The 18,115-nt window shown below is 44.1% G+C and overlaps 1 protein-coding gene across 5 annotated transcripts; it reads right to left on the bottom strand.

Annotated features, from left to right (window-relative positions):
• Positions 1-10: 10 nt before the first annotated feature.
• LOC129598582 (HEAT repeat-containing protein 5B-like) lies at positions 11-17,692 on the bottom strand. 5 transcript variants are annotated; one of them, XM_055496564.1, is made up of 9 exons: positions 17,006-17,692; positions 14,509-15,060; positions 11,446-12,184; positions 8,717-9,679; positions 6,223-6,782; positions 3,672-4,242; positions 2,163-3,165; positions 1,468-2,064; positions 11-1,367 (listed from the first exon to the last, which is right to left on the bottom strand). In XM_055496564.1, coding segments are annotated over exons 1-9 (6,138 nt in total). In that variant the 5' UTR covers positions 17,008-17,692; the 3' UTR covers positions 11-216. The 5 variants fall into 5 exon arrangements, with proteins under 5 accessions (XP_055352539.1, XP_055352566.1, XP_055352546.1 ...); XM_055496591.1 differs by lacking the exon at positions 17,006-17,692 and adding an exon at positions 16,629-16,967; XM_055496571.1 differs by lacking the exon at positions 17,006-17,692 and adding an exon at positions 16,685-16,967.
• Positions 17,693-18,115: the final 423 nt, after the last annotated feature.

Here is an 18,115-nt window from a genome sequence, read left to right as displayed (position 1 = left end):
ATATCAGAAGTGGTGGAAATCAATGGTCACTTCTTCAGCTTGTTTGAACAGTCAGTCGTATATAATTTGTACATATAACATTATTTTACAATGTCTTCTTCAAAATACAAATAAAACCTCTTCGAAATGGACCACACAGAAAATTAAAGTAAAATCGAAACTCTAGCACACACCATAATTGAATGGTACAAAATCAGCAGCTGCCCTTTTTAAAAACTAAGAAAAATTACTGAAATCCATTTTTAATTTTATACTGGGCTGTTCCGCGCCCGCCGCCACTATCCGCCTGGCGGTCTTCGGTGTACTGTTCATGTTGACGGCACTCTTCTGTGCACCACTACTAGCCGCCAATGCTGACTCCAATCTGCTCTTCAGTTCGGGGTTGCGGGCAATGGCTGCGCGAAATCCTTCCGGATTCCCCGGCGCCATCTTCTGCAGCCGGTTAAGGCAGAAAGCATGTAATCTCGCCAAATAATCATGCCCCTTCACAGCGCCGGGCTCCTGGAGGAAAGCAATAAACACCGGGGCGATGAAACGAATTATGGCGTCTCGCTGCCGCGGTTCCGCCGCCTCCACGACATTCTCCAACAATTTCAACCGTTCCGTGACCAGCAGCGTCTCCTCGATATTCTTCACATCGACCTTATTGACATTCCCGTCTACCGAAATCAGAATATCACCGGCCAGATGCCGGATATACGCCGCCGCCAGTTCTTTATTCGGATGGAAAAAGATCTGTCCCAACATCTGCAGCGTCTGCATCTGGATTCCCGGGACATTCCGCACGTTCAGGAACTGCTTGAACATGTTAACACACGGATAGAAAATATTTCCCACGCGGGTGACCCTCTCCGGCGCGGTCAGGATGATGACGGAGGCCGCCAGCATCAGGCTGACGCTGGCTTCGGTCGTTGATTTCTCCCGGAAGACACTCTTGACGATATCCGTTAAGCGGAGAATGGTGGAGCGCAGCAATCCCTCCCATTCCGGCCCCACCACGGGACTATCGAGATACGCGGAGGAACTGAGGGTGCGCAGGCACTGGATAATGGCCAGGCAGCGCGGATCGGAGCAAGGAACATTGTCTTCCACCAGCTGGCGCAGAGCGGTGAGGAGGATGTGGAGGATGACGGGAAAGACGGAGAGGGTGCCGCGGTGTGAGCACAGACCGAGGAGATTGGGCAGGCATGAAATGGTGGCGGCGGACAGCTGAATGTAGGCGGGCTGGTTCTGTGAGGGATTCTGGTGGAGGGAGATGGATCTGAGGGTGGGATTGAGCGAAGGAAATTTACGGATGAGGATGCAGAAGAAAACTTCGGCAGCCGCGAAGACTGTGGATTTGGCGGGATTAATTTCACCTGATGCGCCTATACAAATAAATCATAAGTAATTAAAATAATATAAACACAAAAAAAGGTGTAAAAAGTAGAACAAATCAACTGTGTATTTTTCAGTTTTCATACTTACCACCTTCTCCAATATCATAAAACCCGACGGTCGTTTCATTCTCAGTGTTTTCTCCACCGTCCTTGTTCTTCTTTCGATTTTCCTGTTGGAAGCAATCGCTGGCGGCCTGCAGTACACTCTTGACAACCTGCAACGCTTCCGCCTGCACAGCCGGATTTTCCCTGGTTAGCACCACGCGGTGCATGATATTTAGTGTCTCACGTGGACAGTTCATATCGGTACACAGCGCCGCTTTTGACCAGTCCAGCTCCAGTACCGTCTGCGCCGCTTTCAGGCAGGTAATCATCGACTGGTCATCACTGATATCGTCGCTGCGTGACTGACACAAGGCCTCCATGGCTGCCCCGAAGAACAGACTGAAGCGAGCCCGGTTGATCTCTTCGGCCGGCAGGGGAGCGACACCCGCCCGGGGTGTGGCTAAGCCCAGATTCCCGCCATCTTGAACCGCCAGACGACTATCCGGTTTCTCTAGGAGAACGTTCTCATAACCTCCCCCACCGGACCACCACGTGACCGTGGCGTAAAGGATCGGTAACCAGCAGTTCTGATAACACTTGCGAGCTGCATCGATGGACTCCACGGAATAAAAGGCACCACCTAAATAAGCCATGTTGCTCGATTACACATGAAATAATACCTTACACTAGCAAAATCAACAAATTGCTACAAAAATTGGTGAGCCATTAAAAAATTACCTTCCACGGGAAGTTGATTGGAAAACTCCGCCGGCAAACTGAGAAATGCTTGATCCCGGATGGCCGCCAACCACGACCGACTAAGTGACGCCACATGCGGCTGCACGAGCGCCAACATCTCTTCATACTGTTTCTGCCATTTTATAGCTTCCACATAGATCTCCGCCCAAGCCTTTAAAATCGCCAGCTTCTCCAGCGTCACCGACGCCTCACTGTACGGGATCTTGGCGTCCTTCAAGGAGATCTTTAACTTATCCAACGACTGCACCAACAGCTGATACACCCGGCGCAAATCATTGATATCTCTCGCCACCCCACTGGCGATCCACCGACTGCACACATCACAGGCTTTGGCGGTGATATATGGCGGCGTCTCCGGTGTGAATGCCGGTCGCAGCGCGGCACCCACTTGGGCTTGATACTGCTCCAGGATCCCATGCCCGGGAAACTCCGGCTCCTCAATTGCCGCAAAATTCACAATGATATCCAACAGCAATTCCAACCCGCCCATGCGCAACTGGTCACTCTCTGACGTGGCGCCCATGAATGCCATCCGCACCAGATCCGACAAATGGAGAATGAGAGCATCGTGGTGCTCTTTCCTGGACCGTGTTACGTCCAGGTGGAAGGTGTGCGCTTCACGGCAGTAGACAATCAGCTTGCGCAGGCAACTGACAGCATAGACACGGGTTGTCCAGCGAGCGTTGTTCCGCTTCGGTTCACTGTCACCGGGAGCTTTGGCACGGAACTCTTCGACGTCGTCTTCGGCATTTTCGTCGGTTTCTTCGGTAATGCCTTCAGGACCAGATTTGCCGCCTACATCGCTCGTTGTTAAGATTTCGCGGCTTAGAGCGAACCACGCGGATAAATGCGATTCGGTGGCGTAGAGAAGAATGCTCTGAAATATCAGCTGGATACCGCTGCGAATTTTGGGATCCTTTTCCGAATCCAACATGTTAAACAGCAGCATAGCCAACCACAGTTCATCATCGGTAACAGATTCCTACAAGAAAAAAAAAACAATGTATAAATTTAGAAAGAATTCCATAGGTGGTTTACTCATGTTCTGCCATATAAATCTAAAAAAACTTCCATAATTAATTCTCATTAATCTCGGCAGAAACCTATGTTTCAGTTTTAGTAAACAAAAGCACCGCAGCCATGTCAAACGGACATGACGGATGTCTCTCCAAAAGAAACCGTAAACAATTTTCTGTTCAATGGATTATTAAGGACTCTACTCAGTAATGCTGACAAGATTCTTTTAAGCTTTTGTATTTCGACGTATCTGGATTATCTGTTCTGTATATCCCACTGCCACTGCCGGAAGATTCAACAATAAACCACTGCATTGTCTAAATATACACATAATGCTGCAGCGTTCCCGGGACGCTTCTGCACCCGTAACTAATCCCCCGATGACCTTATTTACTCGGCTTAATTCCCAAATTAAACCGTATTATTACCCGCCTGCCGGCAGGTAGGGAGTCCATCTGTTGTGACATTTACCTGTGTATTGCGGGCAATATCGCACACTTGTCCGGTTTCCCGTTGGCATAACTGCCGTAGACAGTCGATGGATGACTGTCGGAGTAGCAAATGGGGACTACTTAAATGGTTAACCAGCTGGGGCACCAGCAGAGTGAAGTTGACATGTTTGGGTGCAAACATGTGCATTTGCTGGAAGGATGTAACGGCTTCACTCTGGACAATCCAGTCGGTGGTGGCACATGAGTGCAGCATTTCGCAGGCGATTAGGCATGTGTTACGGACAGCGCTAATTGTGCCGTGCGCCCCGTCCAACTCCGGTCCGACGGCCGTAATCAATGCCGATAAACACTTGCCAATACACTGGAAGACTTCGTTATGATGACGCGGAACCACTAAGAGGAGTTTGACACAGAGTGACAGTGTCGGTTCCACGTAACTGCGGAACATGGGACCACCGGAGTCGGCAATAAGGTACAGTGCATGTAGTGACCACGTCTGCACCACCGAAGCGTTGATGTCTTCCGAGAGAGCCATCAAAATGCTAACACTCGAGTTCAGGTGTTGATTAGATGCCATCGCACCCACATACCTACAAAGCAAAATGCAAAGTATATTAACTGTGTGATTATGCAACCGAAACCAACACAGTCAGTTTCTGCTATAAAATGTCTGTCATATTATTCGCATAGCCCCACTTTAATTTTCTTTTTTATTTAATATTATAGCATTAACGGCAGAATCAAACCGCTTATACTGATTTGGCTGCCGAGTGCACCTAAGTGACCTTTAAGACAACTGTGCCCACAAGCACCGTATGCATTGAACCGGTAGCTTCTTGAGACGAGACGGAGACACGCACTGTTTACATGGTAATCACAGCGCGCAACACTCAGTTGCTATTTACGCGTCCCTCCAAGAGTCATATAATTATAGTCTCGCGAAAAACCGATCGGCTAAAGTCTTTCTTGTGAATACCAATACACTTTTGTTACCCCTCGAGCGTAAAGAATTCCCTGGATCAGTGAGGAATGTCAGCACTGGAAGAAAAAGAGCACCGACCGCGCTCCAACTGCTCTGATCGGGAAATTTTATTAATCATCCAGCCCAAACCACAGAACAGTGGAGGAAAAACGTGTTCACATAAAAACATTAATCTTAACCATCTCCACAATCTACCACCGTCCACAAATTGGCAAGCGTTCCGCACGCACACCCTTCCCCTGCCATTTATCAAGAAATAAGTGCACACAAGTAACATGTTCCTGTGAGTGGCGCAGAGCATTACATAATAATAAACATCGCCACATTTGCAGTGCAACCGGAACAGTTTTTAGACAATAAACAAAAACCCCGGGTATACGAACTGCGAAATAGTATTCGCAAAAATTCATGTTGACAATAATAACTCCGAATCACACAAGCATAATGTAAGAAAAGTGGCCTCTTATTGCAACAAATTTTTATACATAGAAAAAGCTTTAAAGGTTACCAGCGAATGTCTGAATTATTTTATGTGCGAACTATGCGTAGCAAAAGAATTAAATTTACATTTTGACATTTTTTATTTTAAAAAAAAGAAAGAAACTGGGGATGTGGGATCTGTTTAGCAAGAAAAGCCACTTATTCAATTACGCATACGTTGTGTGGTTTCTCCGTTGACAAAGAACATTGATTATCAATAAAATTTTTACGCCAACATCCCCCTCGTTACTCGCCAACGTTCCACTTGCCATTCATCCAGGTAGGCACAATACTAATTTATAGTATGGTGTAAAAAATTTCATTATCCCTCACTACACCTGAGGTCAAGGGGTGTGCATCGTGCAGCGCAAACACTTTACCCGTCACACTTCAAGTCCTCCACTGCACGACGCAACCCAATCCCCAACAATGGGCATCCATTTTGTGCTATCCCGCTAGTGGTTATTTGCCGCTTCGTTATTTGTATTTGTTCAAGTTCATACCCGCAGCCCGTATACGGTTTCCTGGGTTCAAACGCAGGAATGAATGCTTCTACCCCATCGATCTTCATTTCGTCAAGTGGGAAAGTAGATCACCAACCAAACTCAACAAACCATTCTTTATCAAATCAGCTTTTTTGTCCAACGGTTACCCTTTATACATTTCCCAGGGCATTACGTAGTATTATGTAATCAAACAGCAAAAAGGGGACTATTCTCCGCTTCGGCAAACCATAGGTTCGCAACTGTCATTCAATATTTTACGTATTATTCTCTGCATTTTTCAACAGTGACCATAACGAAAAAGCATATCTTTCAATGTCGCAGAAATAAATTAGCATTCCAGGACGGGACAATTCTGTTTTTTGTTCTTTCGGCACTCAGAGCAGCCACGAAAACCTAAGCTTAAATTTTTCTTCGCACTTTAGGAAGATCTTAATTTTTATTATTGAGAAGTATATCGTTTCGAATCTTGGCGCAGTAACTGTTAATAATAATACAGTACCTATGCTCTGCGACGAAGTTTCGTATGTATTTTGCGTAATATTCTTTTTCAATAAAAATTAAAGTTACAATACCAGCTCATTTATTTGCTCCATGTATTTTACCTGTGCAAGCATCCCAGGATCATACAATGTCCTGTCCTCGATATGATATCCCGGGATGTCCTGAGCATGTCAAATGACCGCTGCACCGTATCCGCCACAAACTTCCGGTCATTCACCACCTGCGCCAGTCTCCCCAACGCCTCCCCGGCCGCACACCGCAGCATCGGACTGGGACTCCTGATCCCGGTGTTGATTAAATTGATGAACCCGTTCACCACTGGCTCGGTTGGCGGCTCCGCCTTCATCTCCACCAGACTCTTCAACGCCGCCAACATCGCCGTGAAGACATTAATCAGCATCGCCTGCTGGCGGACGGTCTTCGCCTGCTGGACACAGGTCAACAGATGCTCCAGGATCTGTTGCTGGTGTTTAGCGGCCAGATAGGGGAACATCCGCCCGAATAGCTGTAAGGACAGATCGATGACCGCCACCCCGATGGGGAGAGGTGTAGGAATGTCGTCGGATTTCTGGTAGAGCGTGGTGGCGTCATGCTCCAGGCTGCCGGAACCCGAGGCACTGTTGGGCTGCAGCTGCTCTTCAATCAATTTCTGATCGGTGTCCTGTGTGCAAGACGAGAAAAAAACACTGAAATTCAATTACACACCCTTGGCTGCGGATAACACCCCTCGATGCGAGAAAGAATGCGCGATCCTAATTAATTTTACCAGGAAATCATTAGGACTTGTTGAGGGGTGAAGAATTGCAGGCACGAAAAACGCGCTGATTTCTACGTACCAATTAAAATGCTATTCTACTCGTTAACGAGACACTCCTTACAAGAGTCCTTATATCACAGAAACCTAACACCTCAACCGATGTGCGCGATGATTGAAATACTTTTCATAAGAAAAAATCTACTGTTTCAATACGATTAGGTGACCATTCTTTTTTTCTTGTCAAGTCCAGAACTATCACATGCATATGCTATTCTAAGCTGCTAACCATAAAGCAATGAAACGCTTCGCGGTCTGCAATTCGATCCGCCGCCCTCGGTAACAGGATAATAAATTACTGGAAAAACATCATTATACCGTCCGTAAATATTTTCGGCTGCTAGCTTTAAGCGCATGACCCTAAAGCTGAGAGACATCAAAACTAATTGGAGAAACTCATGTTGGTACGTAAGATCCTCACAGCATAAGCGCACTGCGCCTCTAACGGAACGAAGGTCATCAATTCATTTCAGTAATGATCTCGTACATAAAATTACATCACCGATCACTGCCAAGCGGCCAGCAATGCTGCGGCTCATTTATCCCGCTAATGTCAGATGAAATGCGAATTTCGTCCACGCTAAATTTAGTCATTTGTAACGAGAATCTTTTTCCCACAAGCTTTTGGGTAGTTTTCGCCGAAATGGAGGGGAAATTGAACAAGACAATGATCGTTACTTAAAGCCCTTTTTTCATTAAAGGCAATGATCTCCCTTCCCATCCTGCTAACGGCTTCCGCAGACAAATCCCCAGCAAATTAACAACGCCCAACTACCGCCGAGAGATTGAATCACACAGTCAAGGCCGAATTGCGGCTTTGCTACTATGATCTTTTTCATCCCAGGAGCTATAATTTCGACTCCAAGCGGTGCATCTGCCGCATGGTGTCTGTATTTGCCGAACCCACTGTCGAAAAATTTTCTTTTTATTTGGAGAGAAAATATCTTTTCGCCAGCTGCAATCTTTCAAACAACAAGACCGTCTCAATAGACGTGCAAAATACATTAGTGCGCTCCGCTGCAGCTGTCTGTGGAAACCTATCCTCAACAACAGCAACATCCCGACTTTCTCAAGCGGACATAAAACGCTGACGTCCCTCTACGTCAATAACGTATGCCTCATGAATATTTAAGCAACTTCCGTACAAGAGTATACACACGCCGGCCATTTTCATCTGTCAGGACTCTCATGAATGTCTCCTGAACGTGCACAAACTCCATAAAGTAAAATATAACTTTATGCTATCGATCCCCTCTCGGTTTTCCTTTGCTCAAGTCAGACCCTCATACTCCAGATAACGCAATCTATCAGCAAAAAACCAGCCCGGCCAAGAGCACTCTGCTCGTACTTTGTCAAGAAGGCATACATAATTTAATGCAATTACATCTCCTCCTGGACGAATGTCAATGATCCCGCACAGCCAACCAGCAACACTTTCGATTATGGTCCTGGGATAGCTCATAAAGCGTCCTACCCCTTACACGCTAAATTGAATGTAATGACCAACATTCACTACCCGCATGAAACACAATCATCCCAGCGTACAATGTCAAGTTAATAACAGTATCACTTACGTAATCGAACAGTTACTCTAATATGCGTCGAACACTTGCACAAAAATTCAATACTACTGAATATTTATTTTCAAATTCCTGTTCTCCTCACTGACGTGGATTTTTAAATAACAGAAAAGATAATTTTATTTTTAGTTTCAAAAACCATTCGAATTTAGTTAGACACAGCTGGATACAAATAAATGGATATTCGAAAAACGCACGCACCTGTAACCAGTGTCCCAGAAGCAGGGCATCTTCATTCCGGCACAGCGCTCGCAGCAGCGACGTCGTCGTATTGGAAGCATTATCCGAGAGCGTGAATTCATCCACCACCCCTTTAATTACAGCTGCCGGCACTGTTTCCGGTTTCTTTAGTTCACACAGCCAATTTTTGGCCGGCAACACCAGCAGGATCTCATACAATCGCACCCTCACCGCCGCCAGATGGACTTTCATATGCTGCCCGTACGATTTAATCCATTCGGAAATGCTGCCCAACAGCGCAATGGCACCTTCAATAGACACCATAATCTTACTGAGCACATCCTCCGTCACCAACTCCGGACAATTAACCAGGAATCCATGGATGGCCGCCAGGGCACCGGCACGATTCTGCAGTGACACCTGCCATGTAAAAGCATCACCCCGCTTCCGCTCCGACTCAATCTCCTTATCCGAACGGGGAAAAGAATTCCGCCATAAATGCCGATACTTGGGGAGATATTTCCTCATAGAGGCGCTGCCCAGACTGGTTATGGCACCCAGGATCATCCAAGCGGCTTCCGTTCGCTGCTGGGATAATCTGGAATTAGACGCCGCGGAACGCAGCAGTTCTTCGGCTAAATTAAAGGCGCGTTCCACCAGCCGGTGGGGAATGCCGAGAGGCGAGTCGGATATGCCACCGATCACCGCGGCCAGGCCGTAGCTGTAGCCAACAATACCTTCCGGAAATGTTTTCGTGTCTTCGATCTTACTCAGTAAGCGATTGAGAATCGGGACCATCTGCGTTGGAAGAACACTGACAATATTTCGGAGCGTCCACGCGGCAGCCAGCTGGACATTGGGACTTGGGTACACCACAATCGCCAAAGTGACGTCAATCAGGTTGTGACCGGCGTCAGCTGTCAGATTCACGGTCACACTGTCCAACTCCATAATCACAGTTTGCAGCTGCTCCAATGCGCAAATCTAGATAATCGAAAAATTCGAATCACTACGGAGAAACATATATATATATTGTAAAGAAATGCCAAATTATTTCTGCCTTTTTACTCCTTATAGTTAGACTCCATTTTATGAATTTCAATACATGAAGCCACAGAGTTTGAGATGGACTAGGTAAAAAACCTGGTCAAATTGCCTATACCTATACGTTTCAGAAATCTGATTTTTAGTCGCATTTGAATAATAGAGTTTCTCATAATCGAGTTTGTTATATTTATTTGATGGTCTCTTCAAAAGGAGATTCCGACACTACGGTAACCACTAACCAGCCGACAAGTATAGCACATATAGATAACGATTTTTGTTCAAGAGGCTGTGCAACCAAACCAGCTTAATTGACTGATTGTGAATAAACAAAAAAGCATCAAACCGTTTGTACAAAAAATTCAGTTTTCCAAAAACAAATCACATAAATTTCGGGAATCTGATATGGCGAAGTAAACCCGAATTATTTCGAAAAAGGATTTAAGGAGGAAAGGGATTAACTTAATCGCAAGAACAAACGATTTGAAATTCCATTAATTCATTTTTCATTTGCAGGAATATCATTTCAAATATTGGTGCGGAAGCTTATATTTCTTGGTAATGTTTAAGAAGGATGCATCCCTCCAGTGAATGCTGTGAATTTTAACTGCTGTTCTCGCCTTTGCGATCTATACAGCGAGCAATATCAATTATCCCCACCGCTATGCACTAAATGGGAAGCTGCTTAAAATGGTTAAAGGTCAATCAAGACATTTTTGCTGCCACACTAAAATCCCATCGGAAACCACATTGAGCACGAAAGCGCATTTAAAGTAGATCAGGAACTGCACATTAAGGGCACGTCAAAATGTACATAATGGGACGATATTGTGTGTGTTCGTCAAAGGGCAGGACACAATTTCCGCTATGTCTTGGTTAATGCACTGCAAAGCAATAGGATGCGGTGCACCATGGCAAGCGCATTCTAATCGCACCCACAGAAAATAGATCGATTACGACATTTCGTCAAAGCAGGACAAATTATACCAATAATTGGAACTATCAGATAACCAATGTGGGGTTTTATTCTCAGTCTATACATGCTTAATGATCCAGAAGCAACAACGAAACAAATATCCCTACAGACAAAAAACTAACCATTTGATCCCTTCCTTTCATGCCCTATACAAATGATGATGGACAGAAAGAGATTGGGGTAAACTTTCCCATAAATCATTGTTAATTATCTTCACGAGCTCATGGGTTTGGATGTTCCTGCAGTCAAGACTGTAGTAGGATTTTCCTGCAGTCAAGACTGTAGTAGGATTTATTACAACGCCGAATAAAGTGACTATCTGTATGTAGATATGAAACGAAAACCCAAACCTATTCGCATAAAATCTATGTAAAGAGTGTTGTTACGATCACTGTTAGAACAATTTTTCGCTGAATGCACAACCGCTTAATTACACTCAATATTTTTCTGTTGTGATGGTAAAAAATGATGAAATGTTCCACTGTGACCATTCGTGCGGCAATCAATCATGTACTCAGCTGGATTAAATATGATAGCCTTTTCTCTTGCGCCAATTAAGTCAACAAATCCCCACAAAAGACCAAATAAACCGACAGAGTCAAAATGAATTTTCTAATGCCCGGCAGGTATTAATTTTCCCCCTATGTCAACACACTTTTTCAATCACCCCCTCATCCCGGCAATACTAACTATTTTGTGCATACACTCTCGGTTGTCGTCTCTATCATACCAAAATATGCTGCCTGGTGTCGGCATTCCTTTCCGCTGCGCCACTCTCCACCAGCACGTCGGGCGCCGTGGCGTATTTGTACAGTATATTCACCAGCTCCCGTCCGGCTACCAGCTGGGCCTTCTCCCCCAACAGCCCACCCACGGACGCTCTCACAATGCACGTCACACATTTCCGGGCATAGATCGTGTCAACATGCGTCGTATTACTGCGCGGATTCCCCACCAAGTCGATCAAGCTATTGAGCACTACGGCCAAGTTCTTCTCCAGCCACTGCGGTCCCATCCGCTTCAGGAACGCCATGTAGCAGTGCGCTGTTCCAATGCGCACTTCCTTGGGCACAACGGTGGTCCCGCGGATCATCTCACTGGCGCCGGTTTTCAGAAAGCCCACTCCACCCCGCAGAAACATGGACGCTAAGAGACTGAGCACTTCATCGACGGTAACGACCTTTTGCAGTTTAGCTGCGGCTGGCGTTGGCGCATTTTTGCCGGTTGGGCCGGAATGGGAAGCTGTCAGGGCAGCGGACAAGACGGCAGCCACAAACGATGCCACAGCACAACGAACGTCATATGTTGAGTTTTCCATGGCGCGGCACGCTAATGAGACGCAGCTTTCCAGTTCAACCGTATACAGAAATGTGCTCTCTCGTGCTAGCGCTTCCAGACAACGAGCAGCCGCTTCCCGCACTGCCATGATCCGGTCTGTCATTGCTGTGCGCAGATGCTTGTGGATTTCTCTGCAACAAACACACATGATACGTAAACACAGTTGTCATATAATTCGTGCGTTGGCTGTTGGAACATTCTTCACGGTCATCGCGAGAACAAGATTCGTACTGTCTACAATTACAATGTCACTCCTCAAGTTGTAAACTAACCAAAAGCTGGCTACACATATTACATAAACGATAAACTTTGTGCAAACTGCAAACGTTCAAACTTATGCACAGAAAGTATGTATTTAACCGGACATCTTCGCATTATCTGCAGTTTACAGTTTAGTTTACTGTAAGTCGTGTGATAAATTATAACAAAATAACTGTTTACTTCAAGTAAAATAATACTGAAGACTCCCGTCATATTTGAACTGTGTGTTTTGTTAAAATTGTAATGTACTAATCTCATGTCAACTCTGCATGCCTCAAATCACTGAACGTATTGGTGGTGCAAATTATTTTATCAAATATAGAAAAGTTTAGTCATAAAGCAGCGGTGAATTTGTGCTTTGTCATACTTCTTCCGTTCTTCGGAATATTTCCGTTTCAAATGCAAAAAAAATAACCACAACAGCTCATCACTTTCCACATGATATACGAGATTATTCCCTAGAACGCTACAACCAACACGCCTCGTTGCAGCGGTGAGTGTTGCTGTTTACGAGAAGCATCCAATTTTAGGCACCTCTGATTGCGTCATGCTAAAACTGCAGCCCACATCTATAATTTCTGATCCTTAAAATCTTCTGCGGTCACGCATACACCATTTATTTACTGCTTCCCTAAATATCATAAACCTGCGAAAATGGAGTATACTAACCCAAAAAGCCACAGCCACTGGTAACCTCGCTCGAGTCACCCCATCATGACAGGCGATTAAATGTTAACGAATCCCACAGTGATCAACGTGATTTTGCGGCAATTACTGACCGAGTTCATCGAACCAAACAAGATGTACTTAATTCGGACGCTATACCGATTATATTTTAATAAAAGAGGAACATTAAGAGTGCCATACAAACATAAGCCAAACAATACACAATAAATTGTAAAGCCTAAACAGAGTATATTTTCTATTTCGTCAACAACACATCGAGTTTAAGATAGTGTAAGTAACCGATATCCTAACAATATCTTCGGTGCTCATAACATGGTTGAAATTTGATTACAGTAATTCAGGACATGGTTGCAGTAATTCGAATCAGTTAGTTTTTCAGTAAAAGATAAATAATCGGAGATTTGATCGATTATTTATCTGAATAAGCAATACATTAAATCCGTGGACTGTGTTTAATTTTGCTATACACTTTTTTGAACTTCATCCCAATACTCCATACGGCGGCACCCAAACCGTCAACATAGTCCAAATTTTATTCTGTCTTCAATCTCGATGCTGGCTTGCTCTCTCATTATATTCTCCTGATTTCTCTTTCCAGTACGATTTGTTCTCATATAACGTGATTTTAATGCTACCCCTATATAATCCTAATCTCCAGACAAATCCCGGAAGGACCTAAAAAACCAATTGCACCCAGCCCGCGTCTAACTCATCCCAATCCAGCCAGCCATCATTTTCCATATCCAGCTAAAGCTGATTACTAGACGGAAATGTTTGCTGTTCGATAACAAAACTGCCAGCCTAATGTCCCAACTTTCACCGACAACAACATTAAGCGTAATCGAAAAAAGTCGTAAAATATCTGAAGTGTGCATTTGGCGCGCAGGGAAATTCCAGTGACGAACAGAAAATGAGCCCGACCAATGCAGATTAATGAGAAAAGAAATCAAGATCAATGTCATCGTTATTCCCGTTGGAAACAGATGTTAATTCTTATTTTTGATAAGAAGGAAAAAAATCAATAAATGATTATACAAAAAATACGAAATGCAACGAAATTTCAATATCAAATATTTACCAAACATACGTGTGTCGGCAAGCAACTTACAAGTTAACATTACTCACGAATATTATTCAGTGTTATTACGCATAGGAATCAATTATTTTTAAAATTAAGAAAATTACTTATTATTGCCGATAATATTATTGTGGATTTATGGAGAGTGTTTTAAAAATCAACAGCTAAATACCCAAAAAGCGATTAAGTAACCAATATAATGGCAGTCACCTTTCAAAAAATTATTAATCGTATTGTTTTTTCTCTGACAAACTAAATACTGCCGAGCTTATTTCAAGCTTATGAAACTCATCATTCTACATACTACAATACCGCATTTAACCCTCACTCACAATACAATTCAAAATTGCAATTCTCATTGCAATCTGAGAAAAATCTCCCATGAGCTAAGCAGTTTTTACAAACCCCATCCAGCAAGTAAATATTTACCTGTGATGGGAGGCAGCTGCCGACCCCATGCCAGTAATGACTTTCTCCAGCGTTTTCATGATTTCGATCCGGGTCTGAGATTCGGCACTTTTTAAATTTCTTAAACAAACCGTTACGGTTTCTTCGTACGATCGGCCGACCATGCGTCCCAGTTTCTCATACATCTCCCCGAGAATCTCCAGCGCGGCCAGGCGCTGACTGAGCAATGCTGGGTCATCCTTCTGTTTGACTTGATCATTACATACATTGATGATATCGAATAATCCCACTGAATCTCCCACAGCGAACAGTGCCGCCAGACACTTGGCCAGATAGTAGCGGACTGGGGGGCCGGGTGTTAAGAGCATTTGCTTGATGAGCTGCTCTTGGAGTTGTTTCTGGCTGGATTTCACATCCGACCGGTTGGCCGCTTGTAGAATCCTGTGCAAATGCCGCAGCCATTCCAGGACAAATAGGCTCTTCTTCGATTCCGGAAGCTGCTGAAGAATGTCTTCATTCAGCAGAAAGCTACTGGCCAGCTCCATACTTGACTTGCTTTCCGCTTTTCCAGACCTTAACAACAACAATAACAAACCATTCAATCGTTTTTGAATCAGATTTCGCACGTTTATTACCGCTGCAAAACATTCGACAAATCGTAACCGCAGTATACAATAGACAGAGAGCACACTTATTGCTCCGGAAATCACCAACGATATCAAAGTTCGACAGAAAAGAAAATAATTCTCTGTTTCATAAGGTCTAAATTTTAATTTTGTACTCCTGCAGCTGCTCTTGTTGTTGTTTTTGTAAACTACTACCAACTGATATCTAAATCCAGTACCAGGTATCTAAACAGTACCAGTAAAATCTTGCGTTTCAAGATTTTACACATAACGCAAGATTTTACACATGGCAGTCGTCGCCAGTCGACTACAGTACATACCGCACAGTGGCACCCAATTCTATCATTTCACAAACTTTGGTTCATAAAAAAGAGACTTCTCAAAACGCGAAACAAGGAATTATCGTTAACATTAAACAGCAAACTAATTAAAACAAGATACGAAGTATTTTGTTTCTCGCAGTTTGTACTACTACTGGCTACAACATAAATGCAAAAGTCGTAGTCGCAAACAGAACCCAACTAACTTCAAGCATTTTCAAAGCAAATGCGAGCACTCAAGCAGGTCTAATGATTAGCATTATCCTTGTTTGCAAATGCAACCTCTACTTTAATTGATATACACAAGGTACACAACTAATCAAAACTAAATCAGCCAGAAAAAGTGTTTCAACATGTATTTCAACAACTATAAAGCAAAGCAGAATATAATTCATGGGGAAAATCATGCAACCTACGTAACCGCTAATGAAAGGAATTCGCAATGAATTCACCCAATGCGGAAGGCCGGAAAAGGAAGCACATGCTCCGATCGTCTGAATAGGCACATAAGTAACACGCAGAAACCAATTAACAACTGTACAAAGCAATAGAAAACGTGCGCAATAACGAATAACGATCTCCATACCGGCCGAATAACGAGATTTCCCAGAGGTTGCCTTTTCAATAAATCGTTCATTCAACAAGCACGTCAGGCTAGGGAAAAACGATTAATGGAAAAAAAGAAAAACAAGCATCACTTCTTGGGGGCCAGTGGGACATTCACCGATTCCCAAGATCAGAAAACCAATTGTCCAGCTGTTATCTATCGCCTCGGACTAATTACAACATAAAACGGTGTGCAAATTTACTGCGCCAAATCTATTACTCGCGTCTGATCTATTTCTATATTCCATCGCAAATGCAAAGCTGCTGAGCGCATATGCATAATTATGAAAATAACTAATGGCCATCGCAATTGCGGTGGTAGAAATCCGAAACCTCTCCAGTGAGCAAAATAGTGAACATACCGCAAGACATCCGCGCGCTACGGAAGCCACACATGAGTTAACTCATAAAAAATGCGAACAGATATGAAATGCCAGAACAAATTAGACATAACGTAAGGGAAGAGTCATCTCGACGCGTAATCAAGAATACGTAAGCCAGAGCACCCCCAAACGCCATTCCACGAACGAAATGCGATTTGGATCAACGAGCATACTGAAAAACATACGCGAAAATTCTCCCCTCTTACCAGAGTGATGCTGCTGTGGAGAGTGCGTTACGCTATAGGGAGAGAGCAGCACTTACAAAAATCGAATGGGAAGAAAAATCAGGTCAAGAGTTCCATAGCTTGGAAAAAGATTAATGTCGTCGGCCAACAGCAAATCATTGCAAATTTAACGTTGTTAATCGTCAAGTGTAAACAAATTCACATAAATCCCCTATACACTGTACAATAGCCAGATTGACATGAACCTGGCCTGCCAAGAACCCTCATCGTCGTTGTTGCAGGTCGCTGGGCATAAACTAGGACAGCGACAAGAGTAAAGCGCTCATATTTCTATCATGCTCCACCGTACACTCAACAGCGTCTCTATGAAACTACACCATGAAAAGCATCATACTCACATGTTTTATGGAGGAAATACCAGCCAGGTTTCATCGATGGGGGTAGCATAGAAAAGTATTGGTGGTGTTGTACACAAACCGGGACGCGCGCTCAGGGGAAAATGTGTCGTACAACACAATACAATCCGTTTAGATTGCACTTAATGGACGAATGAGTCAGCTGTCAAACGGGATCGGATCCGACACAGAGGGAGAGCTGATTGTATAGCATGTATGGCCCGATTCCCTAACCAGAGCACTGATCCTGGGATAATATGGAAGGAAGTCGCTTCCCCCGTTGCCCGTTGTGCATGAATCTCACTTGCTCTCTCTCTCCCTCTCCCCACTCTCCACTGTTCCCGGAGAGAGACTGGGCTATGATACAATGAACCCGCTGTAAGCTAAATACGGATACTTGAGGATGGATAGGGCCAAATTTTCGCAGACAAGTCGAACAAACTAGTCCAGTCCAGTGCAGCTGATTATCGATAAGTATAACGGATTCCTAGACGCAGAACACACGCGCACTGATTCGCAATCCCGTTCCAGTGTGCTGGGCTTAAGGCTTAATGAACTCAATAAGGATTCGTTTTACCGTGGAGTTAGACACAAATGCAAAACATTATTATTCCTAATTCCCCGCAGCAAAAGACTGGTCGAAGTTATCTAAAACAAAAGCTGAAAAGCAAGATTATTCAACAGAATATATCATAAGTACCGCGACATCAGAAGCGGGCAGGCGCTGAATGAATTTTCTAGACTGTCAATGGGAATAGTTACAGCAAACCCCGCCCATGCAACATCAGCATACGCGAATCCTCATCAATATTGATCATCAAGAGCCTGCGGTCACCTATTGCGCAAGTTTGCTGCAAACTTGCAAAGCACAAAAATCTCAAAACTGCATAAACCTACAGGAATGCAAAGGAATCTTCGTTTGTTTTTCCTCTCGAACTGCGAATACCCTTGCAGTTTTCACACTTTTTTTGCGTAAACCGGCAGACTACGGCAGTGGAATTCTATTACCTACAAATTGCAGGCACAGCGAAATGAGATTAACATGATAAAAAAGATATACTTTATGAAAAAAGGCAGTCTACTATCCAGTAGCAACCACTTACTGTACATAAT

Source organism: Paramacrobiotus metropolitanus, unplaced genomic scaffold (assembly GCF_019649055.1).
Source record: "Paramacrobiotus metropolitanus isolate TYO unplaced genomic scaffold, Prichtersi_v1.0 Parri_scaffold0000003, whole genome shotgun sequence".
Classification (NCBI taxonomy): domain Eukaryota; kingdom Metazoa; phylum Tardigrada; class Eutardigrada; order Parachela; family Macrobiotidae; genus Paramacrobiotus; species Paramacrobiotus metropolitanus.
The sequence above is the reverse complement of the archived record's forward strand: the minus strand, read 5'-3'. Positions and strand labels throughout refer to the sequence as shown.